The sequence below is a fragment of the Pleurodeles waltl genome, chromosome 7 (assembly GCF_031143425.1).
Source record: "Pleurodeles waltl isolate 20211129_DDA chromosome 7, aPleWal1.hap1.20221129, whole genome shotgun sequence".
Lineage (NCBI taxonomy): Eukaryota > Metazoa > Chordata > Amphibia > Caudata > Salamandridae > Pleurodeles > Pleurodeles waltl.
This window is the reverse complement of record NC_090446.1, coordinates 1,292,770,899-1,292,795,505: the sequence shown is the minus strand read 5'-3', so window position 1 is coordinate 1,292,795,505 and position 24,607 is coordinate 1,292,770,899. Positions and strand designations below refer to the sequence as shown.

General features: G+C 44.3%; 1 protein-coding gene across 6 annotated transcripts in view; it reads left to right on the top strand.

Moving 5' to 3' along the window:
- The window catches only part of LOC138246189 (scavenger receptor cysteine-rich domain-containing group B protein-like), a 390,419-nt gene that overhangs the window by 207,194 nt on the left and 158,618 nt on the right, over window positions 1–24,607 (top strand). For 5 of the 6 annotated variants that reach the window (XM_069200523.1, XM_069200520.1, XM_069200522.1 and 2 more), the window contains 2 exons: window positions 719–1,030; window positions 18,151–18,309. In XM_069200523.1, coding sequence (XP_069056624.1) covers window positions 719–1,030; window positions 18,151–18,309 — 471 coding nt within the window. The remainder of the gene's footprint in view (window positions 1–718; window positions 1,031–18,150; window positions 18,310–24,607) is intronic. The other variant, XM_069200524.1, reaches the window with a different exon arrangement.

The following is a 24,607-nucleotide window of genomic DNA, read 5'->3' as shown; positions in this document are numbered from 1 at the left end:
AAGGCAACCCATGGGTGGAGGATGGGCGTTTTTATGTATCAACCAATGGATTTTTGCACATTCCCAGAATTAGAAAGTCTTGTAAATGTGAGAATGAATCAAAATGGTATGCCTTAGCAACAGAGGCATAACAAGTAGAAATATTTCTCCTTGTTATTTCCTCTTTCTACGTGTTCTGCATTCTGCCTCAAGGGATTGTTTTAGTACAGGAAGGTGTCTCTTCTTGTGCAACAAAATCCTGCCTGTAACACAGGTACCCTTGCACAATGGTGCAAGGGTGCCTGCATTGGTGTTAGGCAGCAGTGAGTTCACCAACGCAGGAAGTGAGCAGGAATGCTTCATATCATAGTAAATACAGCGCGCTGTGACTTTTTCATAAATCTACCCTGGAGGGTTTGTAGCTTAATGAAGATACCCTTGATAAACAACTGGTGTTACAGGTAAGTACCCTTTTTCATATGCAACATTACCTGCTACCACAGACTTACAAAGGAAGAGTAATCTGATTGTACAATAACTTCTCTCCCTGCACATATATGCAATGTCATACAGGAAATGTTTTAGGGGTTAACTCAATTGGATTTCTGTTTTATTAATAGACCACTGTGGTCAGTCGTGTTGCATAGTATCTGGTATTACCACTGTTTCAGTTGTCAGCATTAGCATACGACTGTAGATTCCACCCAGAGTTTAATCCATTCCTTTTCCTCCACAATAGGTATGGGGGTGACCCTTGTAAATGGGCCAGGTCGCTGTGCTGGACGGGTGGAGGTCTTCCATAAAAACACTTGGGGAACTGTTTGTGATGACCATTGGGGTCTGATCAACGCTCACGTGGTTTGCAGAGAACTAGGATGTGGTGTTGCACTGTCTGCACCTGGTCGTGCCTTCTTTGGAGAAGGTACGGGTCCTATATGGTTGGATGAGGTGAACTGCATGGGAAGCGAGTCCTCCTTGATGCACTGTACTGCTTCTTCTTTGGGGAAGCATAACTGCGGCCATGGAGAAGATGCCGGGGTTGTTTGTTCAGGTAATTATAGTATTATTACCTATACTGTTCATTTATTTATGGTTATTTATTGATGGAGTTTCTACAGAACGTTTGCCAAAGCTGTTTATATAATTTGTGCAGAATTACATGAACTACTGAAAAAGAATACAAAGACAAGAATGAAAGAAAATAATCATGATATAACAACGAAACTACTACATACATAGTTATATAAAGTAATCATAATCACGGGATTAACCATACACACAATATATATTCCCTGTCTACGGTGGACCAGTGGTCTAATGCATGTGCAGGGATCTGTATTTGAGCTCGCAATCGCAGGTTTATAAGTCAGCAGCTCAGGTCGATCTGACATTCTTCCAAGGTCAATACAGTTGGTACCATTGATTTGTACAACAGTAAACATCTGCAGCGCCAAGATACCCTTCAAGGGGAATGTGTGCTTTATAAACATACATATTACATTATGCTATACCCATATGCAAGAATTGCAGGTTTTCCATTTAAATCACCCCGAAAACGTCTCTTGTCTGAGTGACCAGATGACAATTACCCTAAGAACCCAATAACACAACCACATCGATCTTACTAAAAATCATTCGGCGTGCCTATAACCTCGAGCAGAACATATGAGCATTACCCTTGACATGATCCAGGTGTGCTGGTGCAAATTTTCCCAGCAATTCCAGAACTGTTATGACCTGTGTTCAAAAACCCAAACGCTTCATTATCATGAATTTTGCCTTTTTTACACGTTTAGGAACAATTATTTTGCAGTCCCTGAAACTTTCAAAAGAAGTGCAGAATGTGCATGAATCCTACAGAGAGATAACCTGAGTGGCACTCGAAGAAGGTTGAAGAATAAGCCCTAATTGTCATAGCTAGATGCGTGACCAGTCTGCAGTCACTTGCACTAGAGTTCAAAGAACGTTTCACATTTGACACCGAAATAACAAATTGAAGTGTAAGCAAACTACAAAACAATTCTCTACACAAGAAATCTGAATGCTACAAGAAATCCATCCCAAAGTTTAATGCTGTCACTTTGTTCTGTAAGGCTCTCACAGAGAGCTTCAGTCATTTACACCAGATTTGAAATCTGGCTACTCACTGCTATCAGGGTGGGACGGGTCAATGAGGCAATTAAGCATTGCCGGATGGCCTGGTCTTGCAGTCAGTGTGTACACTGGTTGTTTGGCTGTTTGTTGGCCTGTTTTATGGTCTCCTGGGAAACGATGTTACTGTTGATTTCCCTTATATCAAAACAAACATTGTCTGAAGCAAGTTCAAATGCATGCAGTCTACCATACTTTGCAAAACCCTTATGTATTTTGTCTTTACAAGTTCAAAACTGCCCCAAATTGCAAACATGGGTGATTTTTTTTAGCTATCCAAATCACTAATGGGGACCACTTTTATTTTGCTGCCTGAGCCTATTTCCAGTCCCAAAGTGACCCTGACTGCTATGATGTTAACAGTTGAGAAAACTCTTTACCCAATGTTGCTTCATCATAAATCCATCCCGGCCAAGCTGAGAGCTTGTTTCTGAGAGCTTGTTAGTGTAGCGCTGCTTGTCTGATCTGACTAAAAGCAGGAAGCCAAGCTGCATGAGGGGAAAGGAAGGCAGGGGTGGTGGCATCGGTTAGAGATAGTTGGTCATTTATTTTTTCCCCGTAATACAGATCATATAGATATATATAAATTCCATTTCAGCTATTGCAAATGGTTTATATTGGATCCGATTGTGACAGTTTTTTTTTGGATGTATAACTAAAATCTGTCAGATCGAACAAAGCAAAAATGTCAAATATAGTCAGGAGGGAGATGACATGTTGAAAGCCAAGATTAAGTCGAATGTTGAACACAGCTACAAAATCTTTCAACTTCACCAACTAAAAGCAAAGTCTAAGAATTCAGATTTTCAACCAAAGGCCCACAAGTTATTACTAGTTTTGTGATGGACGATCGGTAAATGGAACAACATCTCTGCCTTTGGACGACCTCTTGTAGACTAGAGTAACATCTGTTGATTTTTAGGAAACAAATCATGCTGATGTCGATGATTGTTTAACTATAAATTTGAATTATTGCTTAGTAAGCAAATAGGATAGAACAGAAAAAAATGAACATTGATAAAATAAATATTCCAGGATCTGCCAAATACTTCACCAAAACCAACACGATTCAAAAAAATTGCTTTTTCAGAGGAAAGCTAACACACAAAAAGATAACAAGCGCGACATAATACAAATCAAAATGATACAAAACCTACAAATGAAAGGACTTGTCATGTTACCATTAAAGCACAAAAGATTTTGAGATGTCATGCACCCAGAGACACTCACCTGCAGCCACTATAAAAGCACATCTTTTACCGGTAACTTCACACCCTTCTCCATGTCAAAATCGAATACTATTGGCATTAGGATTTACAGAGCCTGTGTGAAGATTTCAGTCGCAACCAGTGGGCTCCTCCTGACACATTGTAGCATCCCGTGGAAAGAGGAGCCAGCGCACTGGAAAAAGAGACAAGTTTGAGGACACTCTTTTTCAGTCCGGTGAACCAGGTAAACAGGATATAGAAGTGGGCACTGTAAGAAAGTGGTTAATTATTTGAGGTGGGCAAGTCAATGACACTACCATGAGGTTGAAAACCAAAGTCACTAACTTAATTTGAGCTCAACCCCGGGTAGATACGGCACAGAGCAGGCAGACATAACTTAAAGCAATGTGTTAACTATTTATGAAATATCAAAATAGTTATAAAATCAAAACACCATACAATAAAAATCACAAACAAAATTAAAAATGGAGAAAAAGATAATAAGAAAAATGAAACCAAAACAACAAAAATCCATTAAAGGGAATTCCACATATCCTAGTTCCAAGTTTCCAACTTTATTGACAGATCAAACATAATATTTTCACCGTGAACCACTTAACAACAAGCTTATAAAATATATCATAAGAAGAAAATCAGTGTGTAAATGGAGAAAGAATAAGTTAAAAACCTAAAATTGCAATAAATAATTACAAAACAATAAACAAATCAATAAAAGTTCATTGAGGTATGATTAGCACAAACAGGCCAATAAGTTAATTGCATCAGGATAAGTGCATAGGCAAACTCTTTGGTGATTGAGCAGACATTTAGAGTCTAATGAACAAAGGGGCATATTAATAAGCCCCTAGCGCCACATTAGCATCATTTTTTTTACGTTAATATGGCCCAATGAACCCAAAATCCTAGTGTCATATTTATACAGTGTTTCAATGCATGCATTGCACCACTTTGTAACCCTTTGTGCTACATTGTGCCGGTGCCAGGCATAATGTATGGAAAGGTGGCATTCCCCCACGGGGGGGGTGAAAACATGGTGCAAGGAAATCTAAGAGATTTCCTTGCGTCATTTTTTACAGCACTTTTAACTCCTGCTTTGAACAGGTGTTAAAAGGGGGCTTCCGTTATTAATAATGGGCTCCTATGTACTCTGCAGGAGTAGCACCAATATTTTGGCGCTACTCCTGCAGAGTACATCAATAGCGTCATAAACAATGATGCTATTGCACCCCTACCCTGCACCATGGTGCTCCGTATTTTAAATACGGCACACACATGGTGGCGGTAGGGGGGGGGCGCTAAGGGGCATAGGGAAAGTGGTGCTGCACTAAGTGCAGCACCACTTTCCATAAATCTGCCCCCAAGTCTTAAAAACAAATTTAGATACTGCAGTCACTACCACATTTGTAGCATCACTTATTCAATTTCTGAGAGCCTTTATACGATTTATCATTCCCATAAGACAGCACATGGGAGGAATCCACCTAGTTCTAGGTCTAGAATATTTTGAGCAGAAGAATAACAATTGTTCCTCAGTCCCATGACTGGCACAAGGGAGACCCTGACTTGGAAGAATCTCATGAAATGGGTATGTCAGTTTTTTAAATTTTAAGTGAAAATAGCACCAACAGGTGCTAAGCACCAATGACAGTCTATGGGCACAGTAGACCGGGCCCTAGGTGCACTATGAAACTGACTGCAATGGGTCCTGAGATTGGATGTACCACGCAGGATGGCCCATTCAAGGATTTAACCATTGGACTTAGTCTGCAAAATGGAAGTCAGAATCTGTTAGAGCGGCGAAGCAGGGGACTGCATATGAACAGTGCTCTAAGGGGCTGGATACCTTTTTATCAAGGGCCTGCTGAAACCGATTTGCTGCTGTGAAACACTCCAAGCGGGACCAACCTGTTTCTTCAGCTCAGTGATTTCAAAGCCTTTCCGGATCAGTTCTGGTGGGTTGTCCCGATCCTGGAAGTCAGAATCCGGATTCATCCCAAAACAGTGCAGTGATAAGCCTCTTTTACCTCAACTTTTCCACTACAGCTTCCAGGATTCAGGGGGTTCTTAAGGCTTGGTTCAGAAAAACTTTGTGCAGGGTCTAGTGCAGGTCCAATTTTGACTAGGCAACTGGTCATCCAGTAAAACATGTATTTTCAGCTTAATTTGTTCCTGTAGCAACGCAGGCGATCAGCCCACTGACCCTTGTAGTTCAGTTCTTTGTCCTGAGGAAAAGAAGGAGCAGGTCTAGTCCTTCAGAGCTACTCTCAAGTTATGGCAAGCAGCCTTCAGTCCTTTTCAGATCTTCATCAGCTCCAGAAAATGTTCTGGGAAGGGTGCCTTGGAGTGCCACATTTATGGCTGGCAATAGCTAGTGAATGGCTCCTCCCTTACTGATAGGGTAAATGTTCCCAAGGGCAATCCTACCCACTTTTTTTTAGCAGTTCCTATTTGCTCTACTGCAAAGAATGCCAGAGTGCCCTTTAGAAAATTCAGGGTGGCGAGACTCTTTCTTTCTGGTACAGAGCTTGTGTGCCCACCCAGAGGTGTCCCCATGGAAATGAGTAGCCCCTTGCTTTGTGATCACTCAAAAGTGGTTATGGGGTGTCGTACCTTCCATTACGTTTGCAGTGCGCCTCGCTGGGGGAGCAAAGGTTTGCCTTCTCCACGTCTCACCTTCAGTTTATTTGTGAAAGGACAGGTCCTTTACTAGATAATGAAGTTTCTGGGTCCACCCTAACTAGTCATCCTGCAAGGGGAAGAAAAACACTTCCCCACACTCAGGCCTTGGTTTCTCCTATTCAAAATTTGGCTTTACTATTAACTTTTGTAACTTTTTCCTGTCAAAAGTGTCAGAATAAAGTTTATAATCTGTATTTGACATTTTCTATTATTCAGCTACAACCCTACCAATGAAAATGGCTTCTTGAGGCAATAAACTGGAGGAAGATTCAAACCTTAGTTTTACACAGGCTTTTCAGGTTTTACAGGAGCTGCAGTCAGACTACACATGGTAGGTTGGAAGCCATATTTTCCAGCCCCCTCTGTGGATGGCACAGTAGGTGCTTCAGGCCAAAGGCGGCATTTACCTGCCAGGCTTTGGGTTAATTTACCACACCATATACTAGGAACTTGTGTCGTGTAGGCTCTCATTACTCTAATGAGACTACTGGATTTTGAGTGGCAGAATCCCCTGCGGGGTGGGGAAACTGAGTCTGACCCACTACAGGTGACTTCTGTCTCCCCAATCCGGGGGCAGGGTTGATTGGGCAGCCGAGCGCAGGACATAACTGACTCCTCAAGGAAATCGTAGTGACTCGGGTCTCATCCGTTTTCTCTCAATTACATTAGTCTCACGTACACAATGACAAACAGGCAGTGTATGTTTCAATAAGGTTTTAATGAAGCGACTGCATCTTAGATATCAAAGTGTGCACTGCAATAACCAGGAAAAAACAGCATGATAAGATAAAAATTGTGACAAGGAGAGTAAACCATAGAAATAACGCTACCCTATTGTCACTAGAATCATTGGACTAATTCCTACCTAGGCTATAATAGAGCACAGCATGTTAAGCTCTAATTCCGCCCTTCAGGTTCCCCTGGGAAGACATCATCCCCCATACCTGAGCTAAGGCCTGAAGTCTGCATAAGCAGCTGTAGCGAAGTGTTCAGCAATCAGCATACAGATGTGGTCCCTTGGCTGGAATCTCCCTCTAACGTGTAAGGGACAAGGAAGTGTATTTATAATAAAAGAACTGATGTTCTGAGAAAATGTCTGTACATAAGTATGCGTTTTTTCCATGAATACCAGAGACTAAACTTTTACCACGTTCACCAGCAACCTATGTCACTACAGCTTTGAACGAAGCACAGAGTGAGCAAGAATGTCTTATTTGAGAACGTTGTGCTGGCCTAAGCAAAACAGCTAGATAGAGAGAAATTAAAACAATACTTCAAAAGTGGCTTTTGTTAAAATAATAAATGAAGCTGAATAAAAAATATCTATGTTAAAGTGCATAGCGGCAGGCCTAATGTGCTAACATAACATACATGGAGCTATAACTAAAATGGCTACACAACACTTGTTGGCACTTTAAATTGGTCAGTTAGGGGTAAGCCAATTTAACCATGCTTAAAGGGGGGGCACAGAAACTTTACTCCTGTTTACAGGAGTAAAGTGTGAAGAGTTCTCAGTCTAGCAAAAAAAGGTCTAGAAAAAGACAAAACAACCTGGGTTGATCAAGCAGAAAAGACAGATTTCCTACAGGCACACATAGGAAGATGATGCATCTTTGATGGGCCATCAGAGTGGTCAGAGACGCAGCCTGCATCATGCACTGTGAAAGATACGAGTAGAGCCACCTGACGGCACCCGACCTGCTATAAATCTGCCTCATGGTATAAAAGAAAACTCAGCCTCCAAATCCTGCACCAACTTCAATAACTACTGCTAGGGCTACCACTGCAATCACAGAGATACTTCTAATGACACAACTACTGGCCAAGTAGCAAACTGCTTTAACACAAGTAGAAGCCAATACAGCCTACACACATGAAGCAAAAGCATCCAGTAGCCTGCACACAGCAAATTAAAAAAGCCTCAGAGGTTCTGCACACCAGCCTCTACTGCAGCCCTCATGTTACTCTTGCAGGGATGGGCAGGCCAATAATTTAACTACCTCATACTCCCAGGTTTTGCAGTGCAGTGCATGTTCAACCAGCACCATACACCTTTTTAGTTTACTTCCACCATGGTATCTATGACCAATGTCATCTCAGTCATTGCCTGGCAAGTGTGACTAATTGCTCTCTCTCTGGTATGTGATGAATGCAACATAGTCAATCATTTTTGTATTATTTTTGCTGTCATTTGTTCTGTTGATCATCCTCTTCAATTGCAACTCAAGAAACATCCTTAGACTGACCATCTCCCACTGTTGTCCACATAGGGAAGGGTGCATGTTAATTAAAAGGTAGGACACATGTTCTTAAGTTTTGCATGTCCTGGTAGTGAAAAATCTCTAAATTTGTTTTCCACTCCAGCAAAGCATGTGCTCTCCCATTGAAAAGTAGTGGGTTGCATTATAACACCATATAATGCATAACATAGATTTGGGAATAGCTAGAACCATGGTCCAAGGACTCCAATTAATGCCTCTACTAGCCATTTCTGAGTTAATCCCCACCTGCCCGCTGAGAGGTGTGAATGGCTCCCAGTGAAGGTAACAAAAGGGCCTTGACTGGGAAGAGATGTGGACTTGTCCTGACAGGATGGCGTGGGGGATGTGCCCACCATCTACTTCAAAGGGCCATAAGCTGTCACAGGAAGATGTAACCCATACCTTGGCCTGCACCTGCCATTGTCTCAGTAGAAAGAGTGGCACCAATCCAAGTGAGGGCAAAATCTGTTCTAGAACTGGTTTGCAGGGGGAGTTCTTCATTTCCCTAGACACACCTCAGGGGTGTGCCCAGAGCTCTGACCAGGTGAAGAAAGGCTCTGCAATGTTTTATGTTGGCAGAGCAGGGTACTGTTGGATTGTCTAGTGCCAAACCCACAAGACGTTCTTTTTAAAGTGGGCAGCACAGCCCCTGGATACTTTTTCCCTATTGGCCAGGGAGTTTCCCACTTCAAAAAGCTAGTGGCAGCCATAGAGGTGGCACACTGGGAACTTTCTTCAGAGCACTTATTGACCTGTGGAAGACTTGATTGCACCTGCTTTTGAACCTGTGGAGCAAAACCTCAAGGGCTGGATCTGCTCTCTACCTGTACCCATGGCTGAAGAGTGAACTCCTTGGGCTAGTTGGCTACCCTACTGTTGAACTCCAGGAACATAAAATCTACAAGAAGCCGAAGACCCTGCTGAGTTCAGCTGACCAGTTCGAACTGGATTTGACCCGGACCCTTCTAGTGGCTTCTGATTCCTTCTAGTGGCTTTGGGAGATTGAGCCCTAACACACAGTTGGTGCCCAAAAGGTCCTTATACTGGTGTTAGAGTGTACTCTATTTGCCTCCAAAATTGCAAACCGGTACAATTAGAAACTTTTTTTTAACTTTTCACAAAATAACCACAGAGTACATTCCACCGAGCCATTGCCTCCGACATCGAACTACCGGTCAGCCTCAACTTGCTGGTTTGCCTCGCTGAAAGGATCCTGACTTCCAACAAAAGTTTTGAAGCCAGAACATAGAGGACTTCACCAAGATCAATGCTGAACAGCACCCCACCAATGGTGACATTTTCCTGGATCTGATCTTCGGACTTCGCCCCTCAGAGCTTTGCCTTCTTTGACATCAATAGCCTTGAAGGCTCCCATAGAGGTCTTCCACTTCAGCCAGCAGATGTTGGCAAGCTTCTCTTTAGATCCAGCTGGCACTCGACCTGCCGACACCCTTGTCATTGAATATTTAATCCAAATAAAAGAATTAGGGCCAAATTTAGAGTTTGGTGGACAGGATTTACTCCATCATGGTGATGCATTAAAGTATCTCATCACACTGAGGGCATACCCTCCCATCAAATTTAGATATCTGTTAAGCAAGCGGACATCTTTTGCAATGGAAGGAACTGCCATCATGGTGATTCCTGTCATTATTTTGATAGTTTGACAGATGGCTCTTTCAACATGACAGAGTCGTACAACACTGCAGGATTTGTTTTTGTTTAAATGGAAAAAGACAATGATCCTCATCGTGAGAGTTTTCTCCCATGGTGTTGGGTAATTTTGCAGTTTCCCCTGCCCCTTACCACCAGGTTTTAGTTGGCAGTGGTGGACGGTGACAACTTGCCATTTGTTCACCCATTCTAAATAGGGCCAGTGGACGAATGGCAAAATCTCTGATGCCCATTGATCTGTTGGGCCGTTGAAGGTGTATGTTCGCGGCAGATATGGAATAGTCTCCACTGTCGACATACTGAAAATCAACCTGCCACTAAATGAGGTAGGAGGACTTTCAGTTTGGTGTACAGGGTACTCTGTCGCCTTTGCAATGGAGTACCCTCTCTGACAATCTCTAAATCAGAAGTCAAAAGATAAACTTTCCAAAGGACCAAACTTTGTTTCTGTATTCAACCCCTTCTCCATTATGGTCTGCCATAACTTTTGAATTTGACCTAATGTATGTCGGCTAGATATCAGCAGTTGCCACTTTACCCTTTTTCATTCAAGGAACATCTAAAACTATGCACAATAAATATTTTGGCTCCATACTTCCAACTTTTGTTATTTTGGTACCTATTAGCTCATTAACATTTTCTCTGTTTTTATATCTTGGAGTGGGATTTGTATTGCGTTCTGTTTTTTTACTCTTGAACTGTCATGGTACTGATAATGTTCTTTACACATTTCTCCTAAGTTAAACTTGTCTGCTCTGTGCTATAGCTATCAAGGTTTGAGCTCAGGTTTAACCCCTTCCCCGCCACGGACGTAATGGTTACGTCCATGGCAGCGCCCGTGTGGCGCCATGGACGTAACCATTACGTCCTGAATGCTTCCCTCGGGAGAAGCGCTAGCGCTCCTCCCGAGGGCCGCCCCCCCAACCCCCTAGGTCAGGGCTGACCGGGGAATCCCTTCCCCTTCCACCCCTGACCCCCCCCACCCCCCCCTGTGACGTCAGCGCGCGAGCGCGCGCTGATTTGTCACAGGGGCCTCCCTAGTCGCGCTGGAAGCTCTGCTTCCAGCGCGATTGAAAAAGAAATGCAAAAGCATTTCTTTTTCAATCACTTGGGAGGCCCGGAGGGGCTTCAAAGGGAAGGAAAAGTATTTCCTTCCCTTTGAAGTCCCTCCGAGGGTTTCAAAAGCCGGATTGCTTGCAATCCGGCTTTTGAAACCCCACTAGACACCAGGGATTTTTTTTTTTTTCATTGAAATTGACCAAAGGGAGCGACCCCTTGGGCAAGGGTCGCTCCCAGGGGGGGCATTTTTTTTAAAAGGCCTTTTCTGCCCCCCCCTGGGGGCAGATCGGCCTTACTAGGCCGATCTGCCCCCAGGGGGGGCAGAAACCTCTAGGCACCAGGGACCATTTTTTTTTTTTTTTTTCTTTTTTGTTTCATTTTTTTTTATTGAGGTGGGGAGCGACCCCTTAGGCAAGGGTCGCTCCCCTTGGGGGAAAATTATATTTTGGCCATTTCTGCCCCCCTTGGGGGCAGATTGGCCTATTTTGATGAGGCCAATCTGCCCCCAAGGGGGGTAGAAACCACTAGACACCAGGGTTTTTTTTATTTTTATTATTGTTATTGACAAAAGGGAGCGACCCCTTGGGCAAGGGTCGCTCCCAGGGGGGGCATATTTTTGGGAAGGCCTTTTCTGCCCCCCCTGGGGGCAGATCGGCCTACTATTAGGCCGATCTGCCCCCAGGGGGGGCAGAAACCTCTAGGCACCAGGGACCATTTTGTTTTTTTTGTTTCATTTTTTTTTTTTTGGTGGGGAGCGACCCCTTAGGCAAGGGTCGCTCCCCTTGGGGGAAAATTATATTTTGGCCATTTCTGCCTCCCTTGGGGGCAGATTGGCCTATTTTGATGAGGCCAATCTGCCCCCAAGGGGGGTAGAAACCACTAGACACCAGGGAGTTTTTTCTTTGCGTGAATTTCACGCAAAGGGAGCGACCCCTTAGGCAAGGGTCGCTCCCTGGGGGGGAGGGCAATTTATTTTAGGCCATTTCTGCCCCCCCGGGGGACAGATCGGCCTATTATTAGGCCGAACTGCCCCCCGGGGGGGGGCAGAACACTCTAGGCGCCAGGGCAATTTTTTTTTTGTGTTTATTTTTTTTTTTTGTTTCTTTTTTTAGAGATGGGGAGCGACCCATCAGGCAAGGGTCGCTCCCCTGGGGGGGCAAATTGTATTTAGACCATTTCTGCCCCCCTGGGGGCAGATTGGCCAATTTTAGGTCAATCTGCCCCCAAGGGGGCAGAAACCACTAGGCACCGGGGATTTGTTTTTTGGCGCCAATGTCACGCAGGGGGTGCGACCCCGTAGGCAAGGGTCGCTCCCGGGGGGGGGGGGTGTTGGGTGGGCACATTTATTTTAGGCCATTTCTGCCCCCCCGGGGGGCAGATCGGCCTATTATTAGGCCGAACTGCCCCCCAGGGGGGGGGCAGAACACTCTAGGCGCCAGGGCAATTTTTTTTTTGTGTTTTTTTTTTTTTGTTGTTTCTTTTCTTAGAGATGGGGAGCGACCCATCAGGCAAAAGTCGCTCCCCTGGGGGACAAATTGTATTTAGGCCATTTCTGCCCCCCTTGGGGGCAGATTGGCTGAGTTTAGGTCAACCTGCCCCCAAGGGGGCAGAAACCACTAGGCACCGGGGATTTGTTTTTTGGTGCCAATGTCACGCAGGGGGAGCGACCCCGTAGGCAAGGGTCGCTCCCGGCGGGGGAGGGTGGGGGTTGGGGGGGCAATTTTATTTTAGGGCATTTCTGCCCCCCCCCCCCCCGGGGCCGGCTGAGCTACAGGCCAAACACCACAGGTAGGCACCTTGCAAAAAACACCTCTGTTTTCTGTGAAAAAATATGTTGTGTCCACGTTGTGTTTTGGGCCATTTCCTTTTGTGGGCGCTAGGCCTACCCACAGAAGTGATGTACCATTTTTATCGAGAGACTTAGGGGAACGCTGGGTGGAAGGAAATTTGTGGCTCCTCTCAGATTCCAGAACTTTCTGTCACCGAAATGAGAGGAAAAAGTGTTTTTTGGGCCAAATTTTGATGTTTGCAAAGGATTCTGGGTAACATAACCTGGTCAGAGCCCCGCAAGTCACCCCATCTTGGATTCCCCTGGGTTTCTAGTTTTCAAAAATGCACTGGTTTGCTAGGTTTCCTCAGGTGTCGGTTGAGCTACAGGCCAAAATCCACAGGTAGGCACTGCTTTTTATAAAAAGATGTGATGTGTCCACGTTGTGTTTTGGGCCCTTTCCTTTCGTGGGCGCTAGTCCTACCCACACAAGTGATGTATCATTTTTATCGGGAGACTTGGGGGAACGCTGGGTAGAAGGAAATTTGTGGCTCCTCTCAGATTCCAGAACTTTCTGCCACAGAAATGTGAGTAACATGTGTATTTTTAGCCAAATTTTGAGGTTTGCAAAGGATTCTGGGTAACAGAACCTGGTCCGAGCCCCGCAAGTCACCCCTCCTTGGATTCCCCTAGGTCTCTAGTTTTCAGAAATGCACAGGTTTGGTAGGTTTCCCTAGGTGCCGGCTGAGCTAGAGGCCAAAATCTACAGGTAGGCACTTCGCAAAAAACACCTCTGTTTTTTCCCAAAATTTAGGATGTGTCCACGTTGCGCTTTGGGGTGTTTCCTGTCGCCGGCGCTAGGCCTACCCACGCAAGTGAGGTATCATTTTTATCGGGAGACTTGGGGGAACGCTGGGTGGAAGGAAATTTGTAGCTCCTCTCAGATTCCAGAACTTTCTGCCACAGAAATGTGAGTAACATGTGTATTTTTAGCCAAATTTTGAGGTTTGCAAAGGATTCTGGGTAACAGAACCTGGTCCGAGCCCCGCAAGTCACCCCTCCTTGGATTCCCCTAGGTCTCTAGTTTTCAGAAATGCACAGGTTTGGTAGGTTTCCCTAGGTGCCGGCTGAGCTAGAGGCCAAAATCTACAGGTAGGTACTTCGCAAAAAAAAACCTCTGTTTTTTTACAAAATTTAGGATGTGTCCACGTTGCGCTTTGGGGTGTTTCCTGTCGCCGGCGCTAGGCCTACCCACGCAAGTGAGGTATCATTTTTATCGGGAGACTTGGGGGAATGCTGGGTGGAAGGAAATTTGTAGCTCCTCTCAGATTCCAGAACTTTCTGCCACAGAAATGTGAGGGACATGTGTTTTTTTAGCCACATTTTGAGGTTTGCAAAGGATTCTGGGTAACAGAACCTGGTCCGAGCCCCGCAAGTCACCCCTCCTTGGATTCCCCTAGGTCTCTAGTTTTCAGAAATGCACAGGTTTGGTAGGTTTCCCTAGGTGCCGGCTGAGCTAGAGGCCAAAATCTACAGGTAGGCACTTCGCAAAAAACACCTCTGTTTTTTTCCAAAATTTAGGATGTGTCCACGTTGCGCTTTGGGGTATTTCCTGTCGCCGGCGCTAGGCCTACCCACGCAAGTGAGGTATCATTTTTATCGGGAGACTTGGGGGAACGCTGGGTGGAAGGAAATTTGTAGCTCCTCTCAGATTCCAGAACTTTCTGCCACAGAAATGTGAGGGACATGTGTTTTTTTAGCCAAATTTTGAGGTTTGCAAAGGATTCTGGGTAACAGAACCTGGTCCGAGCCCCGCAAGTCACCCCTCGTTGGATTCCCCTAGGTCTCTAGTTTTCAGAAATGCACAGGTTTGGTAGGTTTCCCTAGGTGGTGGCTGAGCTAGAGGCCAAAATCTACAGGTAGTCACTTTGCTAAAAACAGCTCTGTTTTCTGTGATATGTCCACGTTGTGTTTTGGGGCATATCCTGTCGAGGGCGCTAGGCCTACCCACACAAGTGAGGTATCATTTTTATCGGGAGACGTGGGGGAACGCTGGGTGGAAGGAAATTTGTGGCTCCTCTCAGATTCCAGAACTTTCTGCCACAGAAATGTGAGGAACATGTGTTTTTTTAGCCAAATTTTGAGGTTTGCAAAGGATTCTGGGTAACAGAACCTGGTCCGAGCCACACAAGTCACCCCTCCTTGGATTCCCCTAGGTCTCTAGTTTTCAGAAATGCATAGGTTTGGTAGGTTTCCCTAGGTGGCGGCTGAGCTAGAGGCCAAAATCTACAGGTAGTCACTTTGCTAAAAACAGCTCTGTTTTCTGTGATATGTCCACGTTGTGTTTTGGGGCATATCCTGTCGCGGGCGCTAGGCCTACCCACACAAGTGAGGTATCATTTTTATCGGGAGACGTGGGGGAACGCTGGGTGGAAGGAAATTTGTGGCTCCTCTCAGATTCCAGAACTTTCTGCCACAGAAATGTGAGGAACATGTGTTTTTTTAGCCAAATTTTGAGGTTTGCAAAGGATTCTGGGTAACAGAACCTGGTCCGAGCCCCGCAAGTCACCCCTCCTTGGATCCCCCTAGGTCTCTAGTTTTCAGAAATGCACAGGTTTGGTAGGTTTCCCTAGGTGGCGGCTGAGCTAGAGGCCAAAATCTACAGGTAGTCACTTTGCTAAAAACAGCTCTGTTTTCTGTGATATGTCCACGTTGTGTTTTGGGGCATATCCTGTCGCGGGCGCTAGGCCTACCCACACAAGTGAGGTATCATTTTTATCGGGAGACGTGGGGGAACGCTAGGTGGAAGGAAATTTGTGGCTCCTCTCAGATTCCAGAACTTTCTGCCACAGAAATGTGAGGAACATGTGTTTTTTTAGCCAAATTTTGAGGTTTGCAAAGGATTCTGGGTAACCGAACCTGGTCCGAGCCACACAAGTCACCCCTCCTTGGATTCCCCTAGGTCTCTAGTTTTCAGAAATGCACAGGTTTGGTAGGTTTCCCTAGGTGGCGGCTGAGCCACAGGCCAAAATCTACAGGTAGTCACTTTGCTAAAAACAGCTCTGTTTTCTGTGATGTGTCCAGGTTGTGTTTTGGGGCATATCCTGTCGCGGGCGCTAGGCCTACCCACACAAGTGAGGTATCATTTTTATCGGGAGACGTGGGGGAATGCTGGGTGGAAGGAAATTTGTCGCTCCTCTCAGATTCCAGAACTTTCTGCCACAGAAATGTGAGGAACATGTGTTTTTTTAGCCAAATTTTGAGGTTTGCAAAGGATTCTGGGTAACAGAACCTGGTCCGAGCCACACAAGTCACCCCTCCTTGGATTCCCCTAGGTCTCTAGTTTTCAGAAATGCACAGGTTTGGTAGGTTTCCCTAGGTGGCGGCTGAGCTAGAGGCCAAAATCTACAGGTAGTCACTTTGCTAAAAACAGCTCTGTTTTCTGTGATGTGTCCACGTTGTGTTTTGGGGCATATCCTGTCGCGGGCGCTAGGCCTACCCAAACAAGTGAGGTATCATTTTTATCGGGAGACTTGGGGGAACATAGAATAGCAAAACAAGTGTTATTGCCCCTTGTCTTTCTCTACATTTATTCCTTCCAAATATAGGGGTGTGTGTAAAAAAGACATCTATTTGAGAAATTCCATGTAATTCACGTGCTACTATGGTCACCCCGGAATTCAGAGATGTGCAAATAACCACTGCTCCTCAACACCTTATCTTGTGCCCTTTTTGGAAATGCAAAGGTTTTCTTGATAGCTATTTTTTACTCCTTATATTTCAGCAAATGAATTACTGTATACCCGGTATAGAATGAAAACGCACTGCAGGGTGCAGCTCATTTATTGGCTCTGGGTTCCTCGGGTTCTTGATGAACCTACAAACCCTATATATCCCCGCAACCAGAGGAGTCCAGCAGACATAACGGTATATTGCTTTCGATAATCTGACATTGCAGGGAAAAGTTACAGAGTAAAAAGTAGAGAAAAATTGATGTTTTTTTCACCTCAATTTCAATATTTTTCTTTTTCAGCTGTTATTTTCTGTAGGAAACCCTTGTAGGATCTACACAAATGACCCCTTGCTGAATTCAGAATTTTGTCTACTTTTCAGAAATGTTTAGGTTTCTGGGATCCAGCATTGGTTTCATGACCATTCCTGTCACTGACTGGAAGGAGGCTGAAAGCACAAAAAATTGCACAAATGGGGTATGCCCCAGTAAAATGCCACAATTGTGTTGAAAAATTGGGTTTTCGGATTCAAGTCTGCCTGTTCCTGAAAGCTGGGAAGCTGCTGAGTTTAGCACCGCAAACCCTTTGTTGATGCCATTTTCAGGGGAAAAACCACAAGCCTTCTTCTGCAGCCACTTTTTCCAATTTTTTTGAAAAAAAACAAAATTTTCCCTGTATTTTGGCCAATTTCTTGGCCTCTTTCAGGGGAACCCACAAAGTCTGGGTACCTCCAGAATCCCTAGGATGTTGGAAAAAAAGGACGCAAATTTGGCTTGGTTAGCTTATGTGGACAAAAAGTTATGCGGGCCTAAGCGCGAACTGCCCCAAATAGGCAAAAAAAGGCCTGGCACAGGAGGGGGAAAAGGCCTGGCAGCGAAGTGGTTAAATTATTGAGACCTCAATGAACCTACTAAGGATTTGTGCTGTTATGATTTGAAGAGGATTATCATCAGCTTCAACTGAACATCCGCTTTCACACAGTGCCTACATGTAATAGCTTTAGGAAAGTATTCTTTTATTATTAATAAGTCAATTTTAAAATGAATGTTCATCTTCTGGTTCTCAAAGTATTACAGTAATAATTGTTTTGATGCACAAATCTAGGGGACTGTTTTCTCACCATCAAAAGGATGCCTGACTGAGTAGATTCACTGTGATTCCAACCTGTGACCTTCAGACATATTCAACACTGTGGTATTATTTGTGAGCTATCGTATTGGTTGGTATGATATCAAAGGGTGGTAAAACCATGACCCAGACAGTGTGTAATACATTTTGATTCATTGTGAGGGATTAAGGCAATTATTTCTTTTGCCCACAATATTTGGATTTGCCCTCCCTTAATATATACACCTTACAATCTACTGGGATTTTAGTAAAACGGTTCTCACTGCTTCTGCACCCACTAGACTAGTGCTCTCTGCACATCATTAAATGCAAATGGGGTTCTCCTAGGAGAGCGCACCCATGTGTCGATGTTCTGTGGTGAAAGTTCTGTTTTGCATAGTGCATGCAAGTTGCTTCGCGCTATCTCAGCATTCCTTACTAAAGGTGGTGTTTGCACAGTTATGTTGAGTGTAACACTGCATATAAAAATCTTTTTTTTTTTTTTAATCTAGAAGAACTCTCAGTATCACAACCTGTTGAAGGTCACAATCAATCTTTTGCTGGACAGAGAGAAAGTACTACTCAGAGGTCCTTCACAACTTCTCCTCAGCCCCATATCGCTGGGAAACCTACCAGACCCAAACAGCAACAACCCGAAGGATCTGCAAAAGGTAGGAGCAGTTGGGGGAACCTCCACTGGAGGGCATGTCCCAAGACCATTTCCAAGTTCTTATGTTTTCTTGTAATCATGTGGAAAACACGATTAGGTATTAGATTTTTAAAGTGAATGTTGATACATAAAGACATTTGCGCTGTAAGAGGCTTGTGTTTTCTGTGGCATCCATGAAGTTGGTGTGTCAAAAACATTGATGAAACAAACATTGAAACAGTAAACTCTGTGAGGCTTTTAAGTGATAGCTTTAAATGTTAGATCTAATAAATTAGATCAAAATTTGGCCCCGGATCAAACACTGTCATCATCTTGATTAATTTCCGGCATTTCACATAATGCTTGCCATGTTAAGTTCACAAAATTAAGACATATTGCACAATTTCATGTCCATTCAAGTACAAATTATATAGTAGGAGCATGGTAAGAAAATGAGTAAACAGAATGCAAGCAGCTGTTGTTCGCAACACTAGTGTTTTTTGTGCTACATTTTAACGTGAAATACTACCTTGTGTCCAAAATGGACATAGAGACGCATTTTAGGCTGGGGGAGAAAAGTGTACCTCTTACGTGTTCTAGCTCCTCACTAGCTATGCCATGATCCAGTTCTTATAGAGGAGGAGGAGGAGGAGAGAGGGAGGTCTAGTTGCAGCGGAGCTCCAAAATATCCATCCCACTCCCCAAAACGGAAGAAATGGATTAGACATTTGGAATTGAAAGGGACTATGATTGTTCCTAGTACCTCTCTTTCCCAATCCCATTTCCTAATACATTTTTTGTGTTGTTGTGGACAGTTCCTTTTTCTCACAATACTTCTCCCTCCGTGAGAGGAAAGAACTGCGTATATGTGCCTCAGTCAAAAGCCAGACACGTTTTAGATTTTTTAGTAGTCTGTGAGAAAAAAAACAAATAATGCCTGCCTCATGTTGAGGGCTCAGACACACAATTATGTGTCCAGCAAGCACCAAAGAAAAAATACAACATCTGTCCTGGTTGTAATTAGTTGGGGAAACTAGTGTAAAATGCACTGCCGATCCCTAAATGTTATAAGTTACCGAAAGGTAGATAAAATTCTGAGTTCAACAAGGGGTCATTTGTAAACTGAGCAAAGATTTCCCAAGGAAATTTATCAGTGAAATTACAAGATAGTGAATACAACTGGGAAATGAGGAGAAAGGGGCAACAAGGTTTACAGTGTAACCTTTTTCATAGAAGACAGGTGTACACACAAAACATACCATTACATCTGTCAGATTCTTCCAGGAGAAAAGATAGTTTTTGTAGCTTTTTCTAATTATCTAAAATACCCACAGCCAAATATTGAGGTGTGTTTTACAACTTTTTCGACTACCTAATGACCAAGAATCACTTAACAATGAAAAGTCTAATGCTATTGGAGGTGAAAGAAAAGTATGGGCCTCATTTAGAGTTTGACAGATGGGGTTCTCTGTGAATATGTTATGGATACCATGAGTGCTGTATTACAGGTGCCATACCCTACAGCGCACTTATAATATGGTGGATGGGACGTCTGCCACATATGTGGGGAGTATCCTGTCCACCAAACTTTAAATAAGGCCCTTTGTATTTTTAAAATGTACCCAAAGATCTGATTTTAGCAGTAGAGGTTATTTGTGCCATCCTGAATTCTCAGTTACTTCTAACGCGAGGCGACTCTCAGATACGTTTTTCAACAAGTGCCAACACTGCCTTAAAATGGGAAGCCAAACGTTCTATAATTCAATAGATAAGAGAACTTATTCATCCATATTGCATGCCTTCACTTTTCTTGAATAAAATGGTACCTCTCCTAGCTGTAGGGCACCCAACTGTCTCTTGGCACCACGTTTAGCCATACACAGTGGGGTTGGGAACAAGGTATGGTTTATGGCCAGATACTGCACCTAACCAGAGGACGATGGTCAGACCCAGCTGTGCAGGATCATCGATCAACTGCAATGGGAGTTAGCCGCTGGGTCTAGGCTTCTGGCCTAACCCTGTGTTGTAGACAATGGGCAGGCAAACAGCCCAACAAGCAAAGTCACTTCCCTGAAGAAAGTGGTACTTTATGGTAGCTTTTGTGTATTTCAGTTAGCTGTTCTTTCTGTGGAGGAGACCAAAGATTCCAATGGGAGATAACACGGAAAAAGTGACTTTTTGAATAACCCTTTATCCCCTGATGGATCTACACAAGCCGTGCCATGATGAACCCAGATTAAATAAAGCACATTCACTTTTGGTTATTCATTGCAAGTTTCATGAATATCTGTCAAGTGGGTCTAAAAAAGCCGGGGTCTGAAAAGTTTCATATCCTATTATAACTTCGATATGCTTTTTTGTTCCTCAATAAAATAAATTAACAGAATTACACAAACCTTTGCATGACAGTAGAGTTTGCTTGGCTTGGTTTAAATCCATGCAGTTGTTTTTGAGAAATGAGGCCCATATTTATGAAAAATGACCCACAACCGCAGTTCTGCGTCATTTTTTAAAACGCAAGCTAACGTCATTCCCTAACCCTATCCGTGCGCCCTATTTAAGAAATGGTGCACAATTTTGTTAAAGATTGGTTAGTGTTAAAAGAAATGACGATAACCATTGCGACAAGCTGTAAGGAAAAGTTATGTTAATGCTTCAAAGTGGCGCTAGACCATTTTGCAGCACATATATATGTCGCAAAACGGGTTAGCTCCATTTTTTACTGCATTTGCGTCAAAACAAAATGCACAAGCAGGAAAAATAGAAATTCAAAGACAAGATGGAGAATGCAGGCCAGGAGAGATCCCAGTGAGGCCCCAAACACCCAAGTACCAGCCAGGAGGGTCCAGAAAAGTCCCAGGAGAAGAAGAGGAAGCGCAAGTGTTGCTATAGTGAGGAGGAGCACGATATCCTGGTCAGAGAGGGACAGAGCACCAACATCAGCTCTTCCTCATCTCCAAATTGCCAGTTGGTAGGAGAGACGCTATATGGTATGCAATAGTAGACAAAGTCAATAGTGTGGCAGAGGAGAAGAGGACAGTCACAGTGCAAGAAGCACTGGCACGATAGCAAGCACAGGACTAAGGAGAATCTGGCCAGGAGCCGAAAGGCAGCACTGCAGACTGGAGGTGGAAGTCCCGCACCACAATAGGACCTGGATGAGCTGGAGTAGGTGGTCACAGCGGTCATCCTGGAAGAGCTGGTCACTGGAATCGCAGGACAGTGCAGACTACCAAGAAGAAACACAAATGCAGGGTAAGTTGAAGCAGGGGAATATCTGAAATTCCACAAATGGCAGAAGGGGGAGGCACATAGGACACACTCAATACATGCTAAAGGGTTGCATCAGGACACATAGACGCACCATCCCCACCCAACTAACACATGTACTGACGCTTTGGTTGTGCAATGCACTCCAACATATTCACAACATGGACATAAGCCACTCATTATGGCTATACTACATCATGTAAATGCCCAGCACCTTGCCTGGAAGGGATGTGCAAATAGTGTGGCTGTGCCACGATAACACCCATTGCATATTGTCAAAGCCCCTGTACTTAGAAATCAGAGACTTAGAAATCAGAGACTAGGTCTGAAGTCAATACCACCCCAGGGGTGGTGTCAGGGTGGAGTAACTGGCCAAAATGCTTCACATAGTCACTGTCGCATTTACCTTTTTATGTGTGCTGCATCTTGCAGCACACATTGAAATGCCTCCTTTGCAAAAAAAGCTTGAACATGTGCAGGAAGGGACACCTCCCTTCACATAAACAAATCATCCCCTCAAGCCAGCCACCCCTTTATCATGCTGCAACAATGCCTGTATTAGTGCAGGAGAGCAAATCTGTGCAGGTGCAGGGGGAATTGCAGGGCTGTACTGTTTTCTAGTAAACATGGCACATCTCTGCAATTCTAAATCCGTGCAGTGTCGTGCAACAAATATTGCTACTGCACTGAGCTGTGCCACTTGAGAAAAAAATCTGCCCTAAAGCTTGCAACCTGTGGAACACAACCCACACAGGGTGAACCCACAACAACTCAGACACACCTATATGTGCCATATGGGAATGGCCACAAAATAAAACACATACAACACATGGAGTATGTCTGTGAGCATCATGTGTGCAGCTGTATAAGTAGCTGCAGTCTCACCATCTGACAAGATAGAGGGCCAGTTTTAACAGAAAATGATGATGCGTGGCACTGCGCCAAATTTGGCAGCATCACGCACTATCATTTTCAAAACGCAGGGATACGCTGTATTTAAAAGAATATGGCTCACCTCTATGTTTCCAACTGTGCCAGCGCTAAATTAGCTTCCGTATGCCAACGCAGCCATCCTTGCACTGTAGTGCAAGGATGGCTGCATTGAGGGGGAGATTGTTTTTGTGCAGGAAGAAACACCTTCCCGCACAACAACAATCTTAGATGGCTATTTGCTTTTTCTGTGTGGTGTAGAATGCTGCACACATAGAAAAAAGCAAAAAACGAGAAGAAATGAAAGCATTTCTCCTCATTTTTCCATGCTAACTCTGCCCCTGAGGTGGCGTTAGATTTTGGTGCTGCCTCCAGTTTACAAAAAACTTGTACATCTAAGGCAGCATCAAAATGCAATGGGTTTTGCTGTGGAAAGCCCACAGCAACACCTATTGCACACACCTTCCATGCAAAGTGCTGCGTGTGAAGGGACCATATTTACAAGGTGGCGTCAAGCCACAAAAAGAGGCTTAACACCACTATGTAAATGCAGCGCAGGGCACTGCTCCACCGGAGCTTCACTAAAAGTAACACTCAGGTGGCGCTCGGGCACCTACATATGTTCCGATATACCTTGTGAGCTTGACCCATGTGTGATGCACAATGCTACACATAATGTACAACTACAACCTTGGGTCAGTAACATGTCACTGAGCCTCAAGTAGCAAATAAATGATGTGCCATGTCAACAGCCACAACAATCTAAGATTGACTTTTCACTATCTCATTGCAGAGGATGATGGCTTACCTCTTGCCGAGGTGCTGGTCCTGTATTTTACAGATGACATGGATGACCAGCTGCCAACCATTGATGAAGAGACTCTCCAGGATGTGCTAGGATCCCTCCAAACACCACCTTGAGTTGCAGGGATGACACACAGCATTGCAGGGTCTCCATATGAACCACCCAACTACCAACACACACCACCAGCCAGCACTGATACAACCCTGGACTCCGAGGAGCCAGAGATCACCTTTCAGATGACAGTGGAAAGGAGTCCAGCGGAAGCTGACCAAGCAGGTGTTGGGCGGGGATGGAGACCATGGTAGGCAGCCCAGAGGGAGTGCAGAGGTATGTCAGTCCATCCAATTAAGGACAACGCAGCTGCCATCAGAGGCACCCACTCCCCGCTACATGGACTCTAGCAGTCCCTGGCTGACATAGGTGCTGTCATGAGGCAGAGGCTGCAACAATTGCCCACCCAAACTGGCAGCAGCATGACAGACAACAGGCTGGGAGCTATGCAGAATACCCTGGAGCCCATACAGCAGGAAATGGCCTCCCTCAGGGAAAACATGGCTGCCTACCACCATGATGTTGCTGCGGTGTTGAAAAATCAGCAGTTCCTCCTTGCTGAAGTGATGCCTTATGTGTTCCCACAAATGGCAGCTGCGGGGACCTTTGACTCCACATCTCTATCCCCTGATGTGTGTGTGGCCCCCTCTACCGCTACAACAGCACCAGCCATTGCACAGGAGGCACCACACACATCAGAGGATGAAGATGTGGAAGGATTAACATTCACAAGGAAAACCACCATGTGGCACTAGTCTGTGCCACACGGACAGTATCTCCTTAGTTCTGGGCTTATGATCATGCCAGTGTTGTGACAGTAGGAAATGTTCTCTCTTCACCCAGCCACTCTTCACTTGTCTGCTATGTACTGTCATTGTCTCCATTCTTAACAATTGGTATTTTTTAACCTCACTAATGCACACTTCTCATAACCATGTCTCATGACATGTCCCTCATCCCTGGACTCTGATTGTGCTGCATATGGCTAACATTCACTCATGGGGTCTGTGAACTGGACATTGTATAGCATTTGAAAGTACACTTGCACCTGTAAATAAAGCACCTTGAATACTTGTATCAATTCAATTCATAAAGCTTTATTCGGCACATATAAATGACCATAAAAGCATAAACAAAGAAGAGAAGAAAAGAAAAAAAAGACAACAATACATATTTACAAAGACATTGCAATTAAAACTTACAGTTATTAATTATAGTTGATGGCTCATTGGGTAATACATATGGTCATTCATAAATATATAGA